Here is a 21,287-nt window from a genome sequence, read left to right on the forward strand (position 1 = left end):
AAGAATAAAAGTAAACACACCGTCTGAAAACAGACCGCCCTTCAATTCACTCCACGGGTTGCAGGAGGGCAAATACCCCTGCCCCACAACCAAGCCACACATGGCAAAGCCCACGCAGGAGTAAGCTCAACTGCTACAACGTCCTGTGATTGGTAGTTCGCAGAGGGAGAATAGCGAACGCGCAACTGAGCGGCTATCCTCCCTCTCCCAGGGTGCACCACGAGGAGGTCTACCAATCCCGCACCCCGTCGCAGTTCTAACCTAAACTAACCCAGTTTTTGGTAGCAGTTCGTCTGTGTAGGGGTCACAGTTCTAACCTAACCTAACCCACTTTTTGGTAGCAGTTTGTCTTTGTGGGGGGTCGCAGTTCTAACCTAACCAAACCGACTTTTTGGTAGCAGTCCGTCTGTGTGTGGGTCACAGTTCTAACCTAACCTAACCTACTTTTTGGTAGTAGTTCGTCTGTGTATGAATCGCAGTTCTAATCTAACCTAACCACTTTTTGGTAGCAGTTCGTCTGTGTAGGGGTCGCAGTTCTAACCTAACCTAACCCATTTTTTGGTAGCAGTTCGTCTGTATAGAGGTCGCAGTTCTAACCTAACCTAACCCACTTTTTAGTAGCAGTTCGTCTGTGTAGGGGTCGCAGTTCTAACCTAACCTAACCACTTTTTGGTAGCAGTTCGTTTGTATGCTGGTCGCAGTTCTAACCTAACTTAACCCACTTTTTAGGAGCAGTTCGTCTGTTTATGGATCGCTTCGCTGTCTCATGAGACTGGTCAAAAGCGCTGTGCATGAGGTGCGGTGTGCAGGGGGTTTATCGTGCTACTAAATTTGGTGTTATTATATTTGGTAATATACCTATATGCATATTTTTTGGTAATCCATTATTTATTTAGGTTACAAAAGTGCATTCATTTGGGGCTCAAAATCTGGTGCTCATTTACTATTTTTGGTGCTACTTTACTATTTAATGTAAACGGTTTACTAAAACTGGTGGCAGTTGTATAATTTTAAGTAACATTATTTTGGTGCTCAACTACTTTTTTTGGTCGCAATGGTTGGGGTACCAAAACTTTTTTTGGTGCTCATTTAAATAGTTGCCTTACGTAAATGCACCTAACTTAAAACTATAAATTATAGTTTGTAATCAATCTGAAAACCCTAGCCCGTTTATTGATTACAAAAATTAGGATATTTTACAAGCTATACGTGCAATAAGTTTAGACGAAATTCATACTAGAGGTGCAGCGGCATATCGTTAATTTTTGTTCTAATATTTTCCATCATACTTCAAAGCCAAAGGAGGATATTTTGAAGACGTTTCGATTTATTTGGTTAAAAATTATTAGCAGCGTTTTACCTTACAATAAAACGCATATTAAGCGAAATACCTTATTTGAAGCCTATTTAATATATTGAGAGACAGCGATACTGCTTGTAGATGCGTAGCGGTTCACAGCAGGTACCTACAGCTGAACACCTGTAAACAACTTGCAACTCCAGTTTTACGATTCAGGTTTCCCCTTCCACCAGGCGACCCGTGCCGTAGGGACGGCAACGATGTTTCATCATTGGTTCTCAAAATATTAATTTAACCGAAGTTGCAATATACCACTTACCAAACGGTTGCATCATTCAAATGTGAAATGAAATAAAGACGTATCTTCGAAACTGAATAGTCTAAAAATGTTGTTTACTAGCAGCGAACAACAAATACCCTCAAATGGAAAAATAAATGTGCCTTGGTTTATTGCAACTGAGTGTTGTATCCACAGGCGTAGTTAAAAATATAGGCTTCAAATAAGGTATTTCGCTTAATATGCGTTTTATTGTAAGGTAAAACGCTGCTATTAAGCTTCTGTACCGTTATTTGAAGCCTATTTAATATATTGAGACGTGTCTGTATTCGCCTGGTGGTCAAGAAACGCCAATGTGATTAATTGAATCGCCAATGGAAATAACAACTTCAAGTGCACTTCACACATCAGATACCTTGTGTACCTATATGGAGGAATGTGAACTGCAGCTGACAGCAGCTGCAGTGACTGAATTGATAAGTGCACAGTGACCTATTTTTCTATTGTAACTTATTATTCGTCGGTAAGGAAAGTTTGAAACATTTTTAAATTTTATGTATATACCTATTATGTATATACCCATAATGATATTAAAATAAATTATGAAAAACCTGTTACTTTTTTATTTCATCCCCCTAACAAGGTCAGGTTATGACTTATGTTTACGTTTATTTCATTATAATATTCAATTTAATACACTTAGTATGTTTTTAATGTTTTGACCCCGACTCTGCAATTGCCAGTAAGTAGGGTTATTGCAGTATCATTAGGTACTTTTAGGGTATAAGCGAAAAACTTAAGTTTTGGATTGTGTGTCAAATTCCTCGCAACTCGTTTATCTCTTTTCAGTATCATAGAATAATCGACATGACATAGGTACATTATATTGATATATTGATTTGCATGACATGATATTATTACATATGATATTATAGAAAACAGTTAAGGAATTGATCCATTCATTAATGCCTTATCCAAATAGTCACTATTTATTTCCGGCAATTACAGCATTACATAATAGACAGTGAATATTATAATTACTGCCTTATGGCTATGACATGGCAAAATTTGGTAGCGAAGAAAAATTTCGCTCAATCGGCTACAACTTTAAAAGTGTATAACACTAATGTGCGCAGCTGTTGAAAACCTTAATACCCATGGTATGACTAATGTTCCGACAACCATGGTTCTTTCGTAATGTACTTAATTCGTTTTATGAAATCTAATTTTAGTAATTTTCCCGAGCATTCTAGTATGCCGGAAATATTCTTGGCCTCTTGGGTATAACCCATACTGAACCCATGTGTAACGTGGTTCCAATTTTATTAACGGAAATAATAATCTGGGCACGTTTGGTAAGTGCTAAAAAAAAAAATAATCTAATCATTCTAAAAAGTCTTATTATCATATATTGAGGATAAGCACACTTGTGAATTTTTCATCATTGAAAACTCCTAAGCATAAGATACTCTTTTGGTAAACGAATCTATCATCCAGGAAGGAAGTGTAAGTATATCAAGTAACAAGACTATTGAGGCTTTGTATAAGTATAACTTAGTCATTCGTATACGTATTTATTCGTATACGTAGTTATTATGAGTATACGTATTAAGGTCATTGAATCCATGTATGAATACAGTCCTAAACAAAGTACCTCCTGTGCAATTGGTAGTAGTGGTACTACAATAGTTCAACTTTTAATTGCCTTGGTTAACAGGCTACAACTTAACCTTAGACTTTTTGTCTGGAGAGTTCTCTCCCAGTTCCCTAATATTTTTTGTTAGTTATTTACCCAATATGTATGTACTTTCTGTTAAGCCAAGGATTGGCATAGGCTAACAACGCCTAGGCGGCTAGACGCACATGTGCGAAGCGTTTTATTTGTAATTTGTACACATGTTAAGCCAATGCTGATGATAGAATTTTCTTCGTATATAAATGCCTTTTTGTTTTGGGTAACCAGCTTATGAAAGCGCAAGATGTTACAATCAAATATTTTTCTCCTTAAGGATACGTATGTATGCGGCTAAGACCCGTGATTTTCGTTGGAAGCATAAAGATATATAATCATTCCATTATATGGCATGACGTAGCCTTCTGGTTTTGTAATGAAGAATATGATATTGAGGTTAAGGTACCTAGATCTGTAGTTCCGAGATCTGAGGTCCAAACAAAATTTTGAGACACTCATCAAACCCCATGGGTCATGGGCTTATTCGGCATAGCTTTAAAATTGTTTTGACGGTCCATCTTTATATGAGTATTAAAATCATTTTGAAACCACATCAAGTACTTATCTTGCAAAATATTGTTACCAAAAACAATGATTAGGTATGAGAAATAGTTTTCCGAATACCCCATGAATGTGATATATTTATTAACCATAGAGGTTACTTTATTTAAAAAACAGATTAAAAGCTGTAATATGACAGCGTTTTAAGTTTGTAGTTGGGTTTATTAACCCGTACATTTCATCACTTGTTACGTAGGTGTCCTTTTCCCCTCTTTTATTTTTAAAAACGTGTTATGGCGGTAATCTTAACCTAAAACTCATAATTTAAATACGTATTGTTTCATTCGGACTAAATAATGAGTAGACGAGTCACCCCGTGCTACTTTATGAGGATGTGAACACATTTTAATATAATGGTTCTTTGTAACATTGGTTCAGGTCGTTCCTGGAGCCTCAAAATATGTAATAACATATCACAACTGCATTCTTACATAGCGAAAAACTATGCAAAAATGTTTGCTATTTCATCCACATAGCCAATTCTTTAAAATGTGTTCAGCCCACGTGGGCTTAACTGAACAAATTAATGACCTAAAACAGTCCAAAGCAATCTGATCTTTAGATTATTGGCCTCATGTGGCGCCGGAGCGGCCAGCGGGCTAGATAACTATTTGATTAAAATAATAGAATAAATAACCCATTTAAGATGTTTGGGAAATGGTTAATATCCTGAACCAAAAGAATACTGCGGCCTTGATATGCATCAACACTATCAACAGGTTTACTTAAATGATTAAATGACCTGAAATCCCACTTTAAAACCTAAATAAGAGGGCTGATAAAACCGTGGTTAATTTTGAATATTATCGTGTCAACTCACTCCGCGTCAGCGTTTCAAACGTCGTTAACGACAAAGATAAAATATGTAGTAGATAACTATATAGTGGAAAAAGTTTCCACAAAAAAAGAAACCACGTTTATCAAGTCGCCAGCAATAACTGTGATAATCTTTTTAGTCTTCACCAGACTCATCATCATCCTCCTTGCGTTATCCCGGCATTGGCCCCGGCCTGTGAAGGCCTGGGGTCCGCTTTGACAAGTCTTCTCGAGACTATTTAATGATTACTGGGAAGTGATTCCGCAGTAGAAATATATAACCCCTGTCAAAATGACTTTGTAATTAACAAAGTAAGCACTTGGTACTAAGCTTAGGGGCGTTATCATATTGTGTTGTTTCCTCCATCACACGTAAGTTTCAAAACGCCTTGCGTAGGCCGACAAAAACTGCTTTAGAACCATGCTAATTGTATTATACCTATTATACCACATCTGCTTGATCTGCTTGTGACGCAGGATATGTAAACACGCGCCTTGCGAAGGCGGCAGGTTTTCAGCAGGCTAAATAAACTATTTAATCGCCTTGCGCAGGCAGAAAATTGAGTCACGAAAATTGCAAGCCTTGCGCAGACTGCAAAATTTTCAGCTGTCTTAACAATCATATTATTCACACACCTTGCGCAGGCGGGAAATATGAAAATGGGAAGATGCACGTCTTGCGCAGACGGCTGGTTTTTATCTAGATAAATAGTAATACTCATAAGCCTTAATAAGCGGGAAATTTATTATTGGTACCAAAATAAATAGACATTGGGGAATCTATTTTGCCAAAAACTGAGGAAGGCTTGTACTATGGTAGCAAGGCGACATATTACTCTTATTATAGACATATGTATACTTAAATACATAATAACACAACCGTAACTCGGGAAAAAATGGACGTAGTAAAAGGAAAAAGATCCAATTCATATAAACATAATTATTTGAATATAATCTCAACGTAAAAAGGGAAAAGCCATTCAAATAAAAGGCTATTTTCAGAGGATGGCTCTCTTTCGTTCAACTACGTCCCACTATTTGTGTGCATCACACAAACATATTCCCATACTGGGATTCGAACCCAGAACCATCTTAGGCTCTGCAGACAGGGTCACTGCCTACTGTGTTAGACTAGTGCTTTTACACCGTCTTAACACTTGATATTTTTTCCACTAATGCCTGCTTCCACAGAATAATAATTATTATACTAGCCTTTAATATCCTTAAGCGGACTATACACAAAATAAAAACATACTGGTTGTAAATTTCTTCACACCTTGCGCAGGTAAGAAGTTTTTAGTAAGCTAGTGCAATGATGCACCCTTTTACTCTGCTTACGCAGCAGCCAAGTAATCAAATTAATCAAATACGCTCGCCTTGCGTTATTAAACGCTATTATTATAGTTAAGGATTAAAGAGTGACTCTCTCGTATGCGGATTTTCTCAATTATCTTTAACCGGAACTTATATTTGGTAATTAATACAACTCTCCACATACCTGAGTTTCACTTTGTAATCCTTTACTTCCACTGGCAAGCGGCTTAGATTTGCTTAAGGCATAAGAACATTACCAAACTACATTTTTCAGAGGTATCCCTGACGATACCGTACTGTGCATTTAAAATTGCCCATATTTATTTACGGAACATTTTTCGGATTACACAAACATGTTCCCCAAAGACGCTAATGATATAGGTTTGTTAGTTACCTTTCTTTAGAGCGGAAAGTCGATTTTAAGGCACACAGGGATCGGATATAAAAGCCAACATGATACTTAGAATCAATAAATATTTATTGACGCCCTTGCCAAGTCCGGCAGCTATAGGCTTTAACTTTCGACTTTTGATCTATTTCTGAATTCCGTTACAGAATATCGATCTATTTAAAGAGATTGTAAAGGAATTTTATCCCGCAGCACAGTACCTACCACAATGGGCACGCACGGAAATTATCAGGTCACAGCACAGGCTCATCTTCGGCCGCAAGGCAAAACAAACACTAATCGCGTCAATTACGACTTTAATTAGGACTGTTTTAGTCTCAAAGAGGACAAGGAGATCATTTTTCAATTTTTACTTTCTTGACCTGTTCCGTGCTTAAGACGAATCGATTCACTGAAAAAAATAACTGAAAAAGAAATAAAAAATCGCTTACTTACGCGACACGCTGCGCTCAAAGTGAATCGATCAGGTGCTCAGCTTCTAAAACATTTAATTTATAATAGTAAACGAACGGTAAAACCGTTTTCTAAAACGATATTTTTGATTAAACTTACAAAAAATTCCAAGAATTAAAGAATTCTAAGAATTTTTTGTAGTGAACCGAACGTTCCCACAAACAGAACGCCAATGATGAAACATCGTTGCCGTCCCTACGGCACGGGTCGCCTGGTGGAAGGGGAAACCTGAATCGTAAAACTGGAGTTGCAAGTTGTTTACAGGTGTTCAGCTGTAGGTACCTGCTGTGAACCGCTACGCATCTACAAGCAGTATCGCTGTCTCTCAATATATTAAATAGGCTTCAAATAACGGTACAGAAGCTTAATAAGGCTTCACACAGATAGGACAATCATTCGTGTAAGGACAGAAAAATTATTATACAAACGTTAGTCAACGTATTTTTGGGCCACCCTGTAATTATAATATTATTACATTTTTTAAAATAATACCTAAAATTTGTAGGTAAAGGTTAAAAATGTTCATAACTGATCCGAATTTCGTAGTGTTAGATTAAAAACACCAGGTCACCACTTAATCATACAGTTTATTGAACGGAATCCTAAAATACAAGAGTAAACCACAAGATCAATGACAATCGATATGTAGCGACGCGACAATTCCTTCTACCGCAACTTTGGAAGCGATGCGTTGGAGTGGGGACGACGGCTAGTGATGTCCTTACAGTAGTTCTCGAGATATTTAGAAATAAGACAGACAAACAGACGGACAGAGCGGCACCATAAGGGTTCCTTTTATACCTTTTTGGTACGGAACCCTAAAAACAGGGTCGTAATAGAACATAATTAAGTTCTGTCGTGAGATGAGATTTAGTCTACTAATGACGCGGTTAAACAGTGGTTATTTGCTGGATTTGATTTAGCTTCATGTTCTACAGTTAATATTTAAATAAGTAGTGTTGTGTTTCACTCGGTGGCAAAATTTCTTTAACCTACGTGCCTTAAGATCTCACATTCTGAACCACTTGCTCCGCTTGCGGTTCAATATTGAAATCTTTCGCTTGCTCGGGTATCAATTTTAGCACGTGCGGTTAAATAACTTTGCCCCATTATAAAAAAAAATAGGTTTTGTCACCCATCATGTTGTATATGCGTCTGTAATCTAGTTTACAAGCAGCAACTCGTCCGTTTATCATACTTTTACAGGCTTTATTTTGATAGTGGGTCAGTGAGGGCAGCTACCAGAGCCCTTCCGCTGCTTCCGGAAACTAAACGTTATTAGCTATTGTAACGAATTTAGCGATGTCAGCGGCTTAAACAACGGCGGAACTATTTACATGTCTGAATATAAGTATTTTTCTAGCGCCAGCTATCTTCTATGGAACAACGTGTATATCTATAGCAACGTTTCTGCAAGTATCTTTAAATTGGCCAGAATTAATCAAACACGCAATACAAATAGAAGATTTAGATCCCAATTTTGATACAACTTTGACATCAAAATGTTACATTACTTGCGCGATTGTTCTTGTCCTAGCCATCAGTAAGTAACTAAATAAACCATTTATTTAATCCATCATACCACATAATTATGTATATTTTAAAGGAATACCAATGTATCTTTCCAGTAGAACATATTCTTTCTCTACTGTATGCATTAAGTGAAGCCATAGCGTGTTATTCACATACACATGCTAGCACGTACGAAGGGTTTGTGAGAGTATCTTATCCTTGGATGTATAACTGTATGCCTTATTCCACTTTACTGGGTATAATAACGCAGGTATGTTATCAAAAGAAATAACTATTACTTAGACGTGATAATTACCTGCAAATTCATAATTTAATATACCTTTTCATTTTTCAGTTTCTGCATTTTCAAGCAACTTTTATTTGGAACTTCTCGGATCTGTTTGTAATTTGTACAAGTTATTACCTTACTTCATGCCTCAATAATGTCAATCAAAAGTTACTAATAGCGCAAGGCAAGGTAGGTAAATTATTATTAAATATTTGCATTTTCCGTCGCGTCGGATGAAATATTTCTTAGGAAATTTGTCTTCTTTATTCATTATTTGAAAGTAAGGTTTTATGAGTGAAATTATGTAATGTTAAGGAAAGTAGGTACTGCTATGTTTTAACTTTTTCCTTCCACTAACTCAGTGTTTTTATCCTTTAAAAACGCATTTTATCCACTAAGTAGTGGGGAAAGTAAACTCAGCAGCGACAAATATGATGATTGATATAATTCTAAACGCACAAGTTTATGTCGTAAAAACTCATAAATCAAACATTTTGAACTAAACTTTACTTCGAACTTTTCTCGCCGACTCCGATTCACGTAAAAATACACAGCATCTTTTTAGTTTTCTGTAATAAAATAGTTCAAGAGCGATGAAGATTATTTAAAGCTAGTGGAACTGCTGGAAGCTGTCGCTGCAAAAAAACGCGGAATAAGTTTGTGGCCACAAATTCCTATACTACATCAAGGTTTAGCACGTAAACAACTGAATAATAAAAAGGAGCACTAACCATCTCTGAAACAGTTTTATTGACCTATTTTATAGAATTGGCAGTTTTAAGAGCCCAGCACTCTTTGCAGCATATTTTCGATGCTCAAATCGACATTACAACTCAAAAAGAGGTTCACATAAAAACTGTTGGCGTTCCTGAAGAAAACCGCTACCCGGGACTGAGCAAATAAACCAACCAAACAGTTTTACAGCCGGAGATCTTGTATGTCTTTTCCAATCCAGACTCAGAATACCTTGCAACTAAAGTAAGTTACGTTTTACTTTTCTTCAAAACTACGAACTGCATATTAACAAGAAGAAGCCTTAAAAGTGTTTGGTTCATAACTGGTACGAATCTAATTCTTTTCCAGGTAATCCACATCATAGGCATACGCAGAGATTGTCGAAAAAATAAACTCGCATACCTAATGACAAGACGTTTAGAAACATGCTGACAACACCCTATTATTATTAAAGAAACTATGAACACAAAAGCAATCATAAAAATATTAAAAATCAATTTTGTAATACTTACGCGATGAATATGTAAAAAGTATTGAAAAATATCAAAATAATGTGGACAGATTTTTTCTTGGCAAAGGATTGGTGGTTTGCCACATGAAATATCATTTTTTCTGGGGCTAACATCACCCGAACTATATACACTAGACATAGTTCTAGACAGATATCAGCCACTCTATTAGCTGACTGGTGCAAACTTAACTACTCTGAAGCGCCATGGTGGATAGAAATCCAGCACAGTGGCAGATTCCATTGAGAACAAATATACCAAAATATGCAAGGGGATTGTTAGTGGCATTTAAGCTCAACAATTTATACACTGATCTAGTAAATCAACTAACCACTACTAGAGATGCATGTGACATGTGACACAGAAACAAATAATCATGAGACAATTGGCTTTAATTAAATAGATTTAGACATAGACAGTTATTAGAATTATACAGTAATGATTGGAAAGGATAGAAGTAGATACGTCATTCTCCCCCTATATGATTTCTTCATCTAGGATGTAGTCGTTTAATGTTACGGTTTTTTCTTCGGCCTCATAAATCTGCAAAATACCCGTGAGTTTGAAAACTGCATCATGACTATTGTCAACATCAGCAGTGCTTTCTTGTCTCTCATCGAATATGGGAAGTTCTTTACTTGACCCTTCATCAATAGCCATTCCGTGGAGATCTTCATAATCCGATACAGGCAGGGGCGATAACTGTAATGTTAGATACGATAGACTATTGGCCATTATGTCCTCACATACGAGCAGCTCGCATGACTGTGTAGGAAGTAGCTCAACTTCTTCGACGAAGGGGTCTGTTTTCGAGCTTCCAGATTTTTTAAATAGGGCTGGTCCTGGAACGTGCTATGGGAGAGATTCGCCGACTGGTATCCTCCGAGGAAATTTGAATAGTTTCTCTTGAGGAGTGGCATTTACTGATGTGCAAAGGAGCAATCACACGCAGTGAAGGAGAGGAAGTTTCAAATCATATTCTTAGTTTGCAATGGAAAGGTTTTTTATCTTAAGGAGACTGTATACGTCACCAGAGGGCGCCTGGGATCCCTACGGCTCAAGGGTTTCCACCCCAAACGGCTCAAACCTGAAGCTAGAATCAATTGCTGCATATTTTGCTCCATTTGAGGTGTTCAGCGGACTTGGCGACAGCACCAGCTCTGGGAGATGGAACGCCGCAAGGGTATCCACACATGTGGCATCCCAAACTCAAGGAGGCCGCCCCATCTTCAATAGCGCGAGAAATTGAGTATTTGAATCTGAGAATAGAGCAATCCGGTATTTCCATCACCGCGAGCCAATCCAGACGGTTCCAGACCCGCTGCGCTTCCGACGTAACGAGAGTTCGTCGGAGAATGTTATTTAAGCTAGCGTGACGCGAAAGTCTGTCGAACAGGATATGCCGTGGAGGCTACACAAGCAATACCCCAGCGTAAACGTGAGGTATAAAGAAATTCTAAATGTGTTAGTGGAAAGCAATGTGCCGAGGTATTTTGATGGCGGGGCTTGCAACCATCAGCCCGATTCCCAACTTGTAGCAGTAAGGAGACGAACGCGTTCTGTGCTGCTGGTAGACATTTAATATTGATTATCCCGTATCAGCCGCCAGAGCGGTTTAATTTTATTTTTTTAATAATTTGACACGAGTATAAATTCACACTGATTTCGCGTGTCTATTAGTTAATGGCTATCTTACTGAAGATCACATATTTTCAGAACTATTCATAATCACAATTTTAAAGGTAACCAAATAAACAAATCTGAAATGTTAAATACTGATTATTACATCAATTATTGTGTTATTTTAATTATTGAGTTACAAATTACAATATTAAATAATGTTATGCTATATTGATGATGAATACAATTTACTTGAAGATTGATTATATTGAGTAAATAACAACTTATTTTTTATGAGCAATTCTAGTGGAGTTACATTAAATCTAACTAAGTTGAGTAGTGGCTAAGGAACTGGCCCATCGACGTGGAACGTTCAAATAATCACGGACACGTTCAAAATGAGCCGGAGCCGGTGCATCATCGTGCTGATAATAGGTACTAATGTCGACTATGGTGCAATAATATATCTTCCAAAAGATCATGTACTATCAGCTGCAAATGTGCATGGAGAAATTATGAATGAATTCATTGATAAATTCGCCATCCACTTTTGCAGCTGATACTACATAAGAATTTTGATGGTATCACGTATCTTACTTCCAAGTAGGCAGCATCATTAAGCCGTTCTTCAATAAAATGTAGTCAAATCAATGTATTATTTACTACTCGAGTTAGAAAGAGACAAAAAGTAGCCTATGTCACTCGCCATCTCTTCAACTATCTCCACTTAAAAAATCACGTCAATTCGTCGCTCCGCTTTGCCGTAAAAGACGGACAAACAAACAGACACACACACTTTCCCATTTATAATATTAGTATATGGATGCCAGCCCAAACATTCGGAATGAAGTGGGATACGCAATCCGTCGCCTGAGATGGGGGTTCATAATTATAGCACTCCAGTAGTCTTCATTGTAAACATTGATAAGACCGATTCGCGTAAAAGTGGACTTGTCGGTCCAAAGAATGTTTACAAATAGTTTGTTCAACCTCCAAAAGACACTGGCAAAGCTGCCTTCGTAATGGGAAATATCTTGAACTGGTTGATAGTGATATGGATGAAGCCCCGTAACATTTAATAGCCGCCAAATGCATAACTGAGAATTAAACCGCACCGTGTTTTTCAGTATTTGCCAGCATCATTCTGGCGCAGTGCGCGTGAGGAGTATAGCCGCGTGACACAGCTTGTAAGGAAAGTTGATAACGTCATTAGTGGAATAGTCTTCATATCTTTTGCAAACAACTTATTCTTTGTTTGTTTGCAATTGTTTAATACATTAGAGTAAGTTTTTTTTTTGTCCTGATCTCTTACATAAAATTCATTATTAATGTTTGTACATTATAATATGTCAGTACGGACGGTAATATAAATCGGTCTAGCTTTCTCAAACAAAGCTAAGTGGACCAGACCACGTAGACATGTAATCCCTGGCACTGTACAACATAACGCTTTATGTCGATATATCACTCACATAAATTAGTGCGACAGGGTCCATTGCGTTTTGTACGCTACGGATCGTTACCTTTACGCAGTCAGGTCACCTGTCTGTCTTTAACCTGTCATGAAAAAAAAAACCATGTAGTTAAGCTCCTTAGGTCCGATACTAATCCTTGTTAAGATATTTGCCCGTATGAAATACACACGCTGTAATATAAACATTTGTTGTGTTGTAATTTGTTAGTGGTCAGTGAATTAATTGTATTAAAAGTTGTGATGATAATTTCAGGAACGGAATAAAAGGCACTGGAGCCTGCCGTGCTAGTCGCCTCACAGGGTATGAAAGTGTTAATTTACTCAAGTAACGGGTTAGCACTGATTATACTAGCATGCTGTCTTTTCGCAGACTAGCAAAATCATATTTTCGTTTTGCTTAGTACATAATATGCGTGTCCGCAAAGTAATCTACCTTCAAACTTATTATTTTTTGGAAGCGTGTAACTTTGGCACCTGTTTATTCACCTTGTTAAATTCATTAATTTTATTTATTTTTGCACTGCAGTATTTTCAAAACTGTCCTAACTCGTAATATAAGTCTAGACGCTGTTTTTACTAGATCCACAGGTTACAGTGTCTCTAGGAACTTCTTGATCTGTATGTTTAGTGTTTTGTTTCTTAAGCCGCCACAAAGATATTAGCGGAACATGTCTAATTCAGCTACTTTGATTGTAGCTGTTGTTTTAGAGTCGTTGGACGATTTTGATAGCCTTGCCGCTCAAGTTTGACATTTAAAATAAGGTTTGCATATAAACGGATTTTCACAGTAGGTATTAGTGAGAATTATCAAAGGTACTAGTTAAGTTACTTCGAGAGCTCTACGTATACTAAATTAGCTCATCCTTCTAGTGGTCACTTTATGGTGTCTAGGCTTCTGTTAAATAACGGGTATGTTTTGTACTCAGGACTACCTTATTCGCTGGTTACGAGGGGCCCGCGTATTTCATATTTTCTCTCGTGTACCTTATCAGCCGATCTGTGGCAGTTTCGCTGATCGCATCGCAAGTAAACAGCGCCTCTTTGCTGCCGGCCCCGGTTTTATATGATGTCCCATCACCGGTATACTGCATCGAGGTATAAAAACAATTTATAAAAATATTATTCTTATTCAGGTACCTGTCTGTGTTCAATGTATTAATTTAAATTGTTTAAGGTTCAAAGATTCATTGACCAAGTTCATGGAGATAATGTAGCATTAAGTGGACTGCAGTTCTTTAGTGTCACTCGTGAGTTGTTATTAACGGTGAGAGCAAGAACAATGCATAATATATAATAAAATCATTGTATTCATACATTTATAGTTTACATTATTTATTTCAGGTTGCCGGAACAATAGTCACATATGAGCTAGTAATGTTGCAGCTTACACCTTCAGAATCTACGGCTAATAGGACTTTGACATAGAAAATGCAAACACACCTACTACATTCACTAGTACCTTATTGGGTAGGTAAAGTTTTTTGAAGATAGGCAAATAGTTTTATTTCTGATGGAATACGTTATAATGCGCCGCCTAACGCCGTGGCTTGCGTGAGCGACGGTCTCGCGATGGTCGCGCGACGGCGATGCGTCGCATACGAAATCAAACCTTATCGATATGGAAGTAGACGATGCGATGAGATGAGACGCGACGGCGACGGTCGCGCGACGCAAGACACGGCGTAAGCAGGAATTAGTATAAAGGTACAACACATTGTGGCAGAAAGCATGAAACTTGGCATGCATATAGCTTTGCTGTTTATAAGTATATAAAGTATAATTAAAGTAGAAACACGCCGATGACTTAATGTTTCCCCTCTTTCCTCCCTTTTTTCTACCCAGTTTTAGTTTTTTAATTTTCACGAAAACTATGATAGCTACAATAAAGATATCTAGCAGAAGAATATTCACCATTAAATTCCCTACAACATTGCCTTTCAAAGTATATATTGCTAACTGTCATAGTTGTCAAATCTTACTCAATTGTTCCTCATAATATTTCGGATTTTAGGAGTTTGTGTAAAAAAAAATATTTATTTATTTAAACTTTATTGCACAGTAAAAATATACAGTTACAAAAGGCGGACTTAATGCTACATGGCATTCTCTACCAGTCCAGATTAACCTTTAGGCCAGTGGAGAGAAGACCAAAAAACAACTGATTTGAGTAGGTGATGCAGTGAGTGATAGAAAACGTCAAATAATCATAATACTAATAAACATACATAAATAGGAATTAAAATAAACCTAAATATACCGTACATATATAAATACTATAACAACACAACTACGAATGTACATAGATCAAAAACAATGCGGCCAATAGCGATAAAGGAAAATGAAACAGGACCATCAATAAATATTGTATTATGGAATAGATAAATAATGCTCTTTTACTTGACTTTTAAAAATGTGAAGAGACTTAGCATGCCTTATGTCAATAGGTAATGAGTTCCACAACCGAACTGCCTGGAAAGTAAAGGAATCGTTGAAGAATTTAGAAGAAGATGACGGGACTTTAAGAAGATAATTTCGGGAAGATCTGATAGATTGAACAAAACTAAAGCGGTCTTTGAGATAGCGAGGAGTTGAAGGGTTAAACAGTATATTAAAAGTATATGAAGGTTACGTCTGCGACGAATGGGGAGCCACTTCAGCTGCGATCGAAAGCTAGACACATGATCGAATTTGCGCAAACCAAAAATGAAACGTATACAGACGTTCTGAATACGACCCAGCTTATTGAGTTGCTCTTCGGATAGATCAAGATAGGAAACATCAGCGTAATCCAAGTTTGGGAGGAGCAACGCCTGAGTAAGCGCAATTTTTGTGGGGATAGGAAGAAAGTTGCGAAGTCTCCTCAGAGAAGCCACTGATCCAAACACCTTCCTGCTAATTTCACTAAGCTGGGGTACCCAGGAAAATGTACTGTCCATAATAATGCCTAGATTTTTCACGTGACCAGAGAAAGGAATTAAAACTCCGTTGAAGATTAGTGGTGGCAAAGTACCAAGGTCCAGTCGCGATATCAGCTTAGAGCTCCCAATAACGATGGCTTGAGTTTTACTAGGATTAACATTCAGTCCGTAACTGTTACTCCATTCACAAATTCGTTCTAAATCCTTATTTGTCGATGAAATAACTGTTGGTAGATCGTTTAGTGAACCCTGAGAATATATTTGAAGATCATCGGCATACAGGTGGAAAGATGAAGAGAGATTGACAGTAATGGAGTTAATAAATAAGGAAAACAATAATGGGGACAACACGCCACCCTGCTGCTGTATAACTAGCTTTATTAATAGTGTGTGAACCTGCCTTAGAAGTCTATATTATTTGTGGTCATGGTTCGTTAATATTTCTTGTAAGTGGGTAGCTTTTGCACATTTTAATTTATCCTCAGTCACCCGTTGACCACGAACGCTGTAAAGAGTTCGAAACGTCGGGATGTATTTTAAATTCATTATACGCGATTTAATCCGTTTCCATAGTTTTATTTCATGAGTAACTATCGCGGTAACCGAAGACAATATTTTGAACATTCCCGTTTTCATACAAATTAAAACTTAAATAAATCCTTATTATATAGAAAACGCTCCGTTGATCTTTTGGCTAAGAAATCAACGACCAACAAACAATCGACTTGATGTAACTGTACGGACTACAATTACGTTAATATATTAAATAAAATTGATTAATTTGAAGTAGCTCCTGAAAATATTGCATTAAATTATTACTGTAGCTTTAGAAGTGACTTCGTCGTCACGTGGTATGTTTTTGCCATCCTCATAATACCTGAAAATTGATATTGATACACGTGAATATTTATAATCTACGTGCCAAACCATAACCACTGGCAATATTTAGGAATGTTATTTTTAATCTTACGTGAATGTCACTGTACCAAAGAACCTCCCCGCCACCCGATTGGCGTGAGTTTGGGTTCTTTGGACAAAAGGGCGCTGGTTCTGTCCGGAAATCGGCACCTAAGGAAGATTTTCACCGTTTCGGGGTGCAAAACGAAAATGAAGAGAACTTAAAGGAAATATATATTTGAATAAGCCCTACACTCACCCGCGCTTCGTGTTGTAGGTCGCCGCGTAATATGGTACGACTTTTCCGCTCGCCGTATATTAAACACAAATTTTCTTTAATTTTATCCGCAGTCCACCACCGCCGTGGACGTCAATTTTCTTTCTTCCACTGACATTATTTTTTTCTCTTGTCATAAAATTTTTAAACTTAGTTCCAAAATTTGGATTAATATAAGTAGCGTCTTTTGCGCATGCCCCATTCCCCATATGAAATAAATATATATGATAAAATGATGTGCGAGTGAGACATGACATGTAAACAATTTAGAAACGTTCCGAAACTGGTATTAAAACTAAACAGTCACATTTTCTAATTCGGTGTATTTCAGTGGAGCATTGTCGCGTTTCCTATAAAATAAAATAATTTGTTTGCATCTCAATAGTCACAATACCTTAATGCTTCAGAAAATCATAAAAATTCCGAATCACATGACATTTGGTCCAATGACGACTCCAATGGTTTGATTTTCAAACTCTGTTCTAATTTTCTGAAATATGTGTTCATTACCAAATATTGAAATAAATTTTGTTTAATAAAACCTTTTTAATACTGTTAATTATTAAATATACATTGTATGATGTTAAATTTAATTATATAGAAAGGTATAGGTACTTGTTAGTTTTTTATTTTATTTATTTATTTATATCTCCATATTCCAGGACGTTAGAACTATTTCAATCAGATGAAATTTTGTCTAGATATCTAAACTCTTTGACAAATACTTTAAAAACACTCATTTGATTAAACGATGTGACAAATAGTAAGTCAAATGATAATATTTACCTTTTCTTTACCATATTCTTAGCACGTTCAATCATCATAGCCTTTCTTTTTCTGATTTTACCTGGTTTATTCGCCATTTTATGTAGTGTTTTTCTCACGGATGAGCTTTTTGTGGACTTTGTTTTTAGAAGCAAAAAACCGGCCAAGAGCGTGTCGGGCCACGTTCAGTGTAGGGTTCCGTAGTTTTCCGTATTTTCCTCAAAAACTACTAACCCTATCTAGGTCAAAACAATTTTCCTAGAAAGTCTTTATAAAGTTCTACTTTTGTGATTTTTTTCATATTTTTTAAACATATGGTTCAAAAGTTAGAGGGGGGGGGGACGCACTTTTTTTCCTTTAGGAGCGATTATTTCCGAAAATATTAATATTATCAAAAAACGATCTTAGTAAACCCTTATTAATTTTTAAATACCTATCCAACAATATATCACACGTTGGGGTTGGAATGAAAAAAAATATCAGCCCCCACTTTACATGTAGGGGGGGTACCCTAATAAAACATTTTTTTCGATTTTTTATTTTTGCACTTTGTTGGCGTGATTGATATACATATTGGCACCAAATTTCAGCTTTCTAGTGCTTACAGTTACTGAGATTATCCGCGGACGGACGGACGGACGGACGGACGGACGGACGGACGGACGGACGGACGGACGGACGGACAGACAGACATGGCGAAACTATAAGGGTTCCTAGTTGACTACGGAACCCTAAAAACGACTAATGTCCTACGCTTGAAACGGTTTTTACCGCTTATAGTATAGAAAACAACCATTATTCGATAACTCACAGTGATATTATTGAAGTGTGTGTTGCGACTAATCTACATGGTAAGTTTAAAGCTTTAAATCCGTCCCATTTGTCTGTACCAACCAAATCTTTGTAAAAAAAGAGTCATCTTTGAGCCGAAAATCTCTGCTATGAAAGTTAAATAATCGTGTAACGACGATTACAATAATGTAGTAAATATCCTCAATAGTAAAATTGTCATTCAATATTCTAATCGGTTGTGTAATTACTGAGATACATTGGTATATCTGCCGCTAATATATACGCTACCACGTCTTATTGTGTTTGTACATTGGAAATGCCAAATTTATTATTTTTAAATATTTTTATTATTTGACTTTGTTCACTCAAGATACAGCGGGGCAAATCTCGACTGGAGGGCAAATGTAACTGGTCCATTTTTTCCATGTTTTACAATTTTACAATTATTTTGCATTATCAGTAAACCGGTTAGGATATAAGGTCAAATACAGGTAAAACTGTTGTTCAGAAAAATTTACCTTGTGGTACCTACACAGTTTAAACAATAAATATTTCTGATTTCTGATTTCTGATACATGTAGAACTCAACATCATAGTGTAATAATGGAAAAAATGGATTAGTTACAATTGCCCCCCCAGTCGAGATTGGCCCCGCTGTACCTTATATGAATTTCGTCATCGCCACACGCTACTAATTATTTTTAGATAAAATGTGTGAGCGCCTACTTTAAAATTATACTTTTAAGAATGATAATGAAATAATATGTAGTTTATTTATTATCAATCCGATATTTAATTTAGTGTAAATTGCTACACAGGGATTGTAAATGCCAAAATTGTCATTAAAACTGCACATCATTTTCGTTGTATATGTATGCAATAAATTAGTTTTTTTAGTATGAAAAGGAATAACATTTTTGCAGAAATGAATAAATTGTCTCTAAATTATACGAAAATGATATGCAAATTGCCCTAGCCACTGCATAAATTATACGAAAATGATATGCATATTGCCCTAGTCACTGCCAGTTTGAAGAAATATTGCACATACTAGGGAAGCGGCTCTTTTCCGTCCTCTTTGTGGAGGGTAGTCACGCACGATCTCGTGGTTATTGAGCTAAAGCAGGGTACGTAGCCGAATGGCACAAACGTTCACGAAACGAAACGCTCATAGATATCTATCTCTATCGCTCTTGCGTATTGGCGCGACAGAGCCAGACTATACCTTTCGCATCGTTTCGTTTTCGTTTCGCGTCGTAGAAATGCCATTCAGCTACGGGGCCAGGGTTGTTTGGCTTACTTAAAGAACAACAGGCTACTTGCCTCCTAGTCAAATCAGCTTCAAATCGAATTGAGTGACGTCACGGTCAACTCAGCTACTTTATATATTTCTACCTGACTTCTGTCCATGTACTTCTTATAGTTATCTGATGATTTATTTCCTGCCTGCACATTCACGCTGAAGCGAGTCTGAAAGTGGTCAGGACGTGCTAAGTGGGGTTTCAATTCCGACCAAAAGTGTGAATTGTGAATGTTAAATAATCCCACCCTCGCAAATGTACACTTGTCGGTCCACAATATGTTTCGTCTGTTGTTTCTAATAAGCCATCGACTGAATAACACACGTGGTTCATAATCTTGTGGTTGCAGCTCTTGAACACGCGTGAAATGGTAAGGATGCTATTCCTCACTTTTTAAAATTCTCCATACGTAAATGTGACTGACATTAAATACATTTGCTGCATCCCTAGTGCTGCTCATAGGATGGCGGTCAAAAAAATCCAAAATTTCAACTTCTTGACCAACTGGGTTCCTGGGCCTACCGGCTTCACCTCTTGGCATGAGGTTTCCGTTATTATTATGTCGTATGGCTTTATTCCTGTTAAAATTTAAATTATTATACATGCATATATAGTAAGATTACAATTTAAAATCCAATTTAAGAAAATTAATTGGTTTCCGTTAAGAATCTTTGATGTGCTCGGTAGATAGTCTGAGGATTCACATTCTTATTGTGTCTTTGTGCATAAAGTCTTGCAGCTCCCGCAGCACAGTAGTTCTGTTTGAGACGTTTGAGTCGATATAACATGTTATCATGTTTAAGTTCTCGTCAATTGTGTAGCGGTAAGGCATTTTAAAATTAAATTTATTTGCAACTGTCACAATCAGAGAGCATTGCATGACATTGATGTTAAAGTAGGTATTTGATTTATTAACTTCCACTTGAATGATAATTTAAAGAGGTTCTGGAATATGTCTAAATAGGTCTCATTTAATTATCTTATTAACAGGGTGTTTTAACGTAGATATTTTTTTTTTCTAATTTTCTCAAAACAATACAACCTATGATATTTCATACATAAAATTACTCCAAAGGCAAGTACTATCAGCTGTAAAAATCTCTTCTTCTTCCTCCTACCCTTATCCCACGTTATGTGGGGTCGGTACAACATGTCTTTCTCTTCCATTCTCCCCTATCTTTCGTCATCTCAACACTCACATCTTTCTTTCTCATGTCCTCTTTCACACAATCCATCCATCGTTGTTTGGGTTTACCCCTTCCTCTCCATCCATCAACATTCATCTCCAACATTCTTTTGCCTATATGACACTCATCCCTCCTCATTACATGACCGT

At 36.9% G+C, this 21,287-nt stretch overlaps 1 protein-coding gene across 1 annotated transcript in view; it reads left to right on the forward strand.

The window, feature by feature from the left end:
* LOC125241901 (gustatory receptor for sugar taste 64f-like) overlaps positions 1 to 14,426 on the forward strand; it is a 30,632-nt gene extending 16,206 nt beyond the window's left edge. The window contains exons 4-11 of the mRNA XM_048150606.1: positions 8,226 to 8,405; positions 8,491 to 8,645; positions 8,730 to 8,852; positions 12,655 to 12,809; positions 13,255 to 13,302; positions 13,928 to 14,096; positions 14,176 to 14,265; positions 14,343 to 14,426. Coding sequence (XP_048006563.1) covers positions 8,226 to 8,405; positions 8,491 to 8,645; positions 8,730 to 8,852; positions 12,655 to 12,809; positions 13,255 to 13,302; positions 13,928 to 14,096; positions 14,176 to 14,265; positions 14,343 to 14,426 — 1,004 coding nt within the window. The remainder of the gene's footprint in view (positions 1 to 8,225; positions 8,406 to 8,490; positions 8,646 to 8,729; positions 8,853 to 12,654; positions 12,810 to 13,254; positions 13,303 to 13,927; positions 14,097 to 14,175; positions 14,266 to 14,342) is intronic.
* The last annotated feature ends 6,861 nt before the right edge of the window (positions 14,427 to 21,287 follow it).

This window comes from Leguminivora glycinivorella, chromosome Z (genome assembly GCF_023078275.1).
Source record: "Leguminivora glycinivorella isolate SPB_JAAS2020 chromosome Z, LegGlyc_1.1, whole genome shotgun sequence".
NCBI lineage: Eukaryota > Metazoa > Arthropoda > Insecta > Lepidoptera > Tortricidae > Leguminivora > Leguminivora glycinivorella.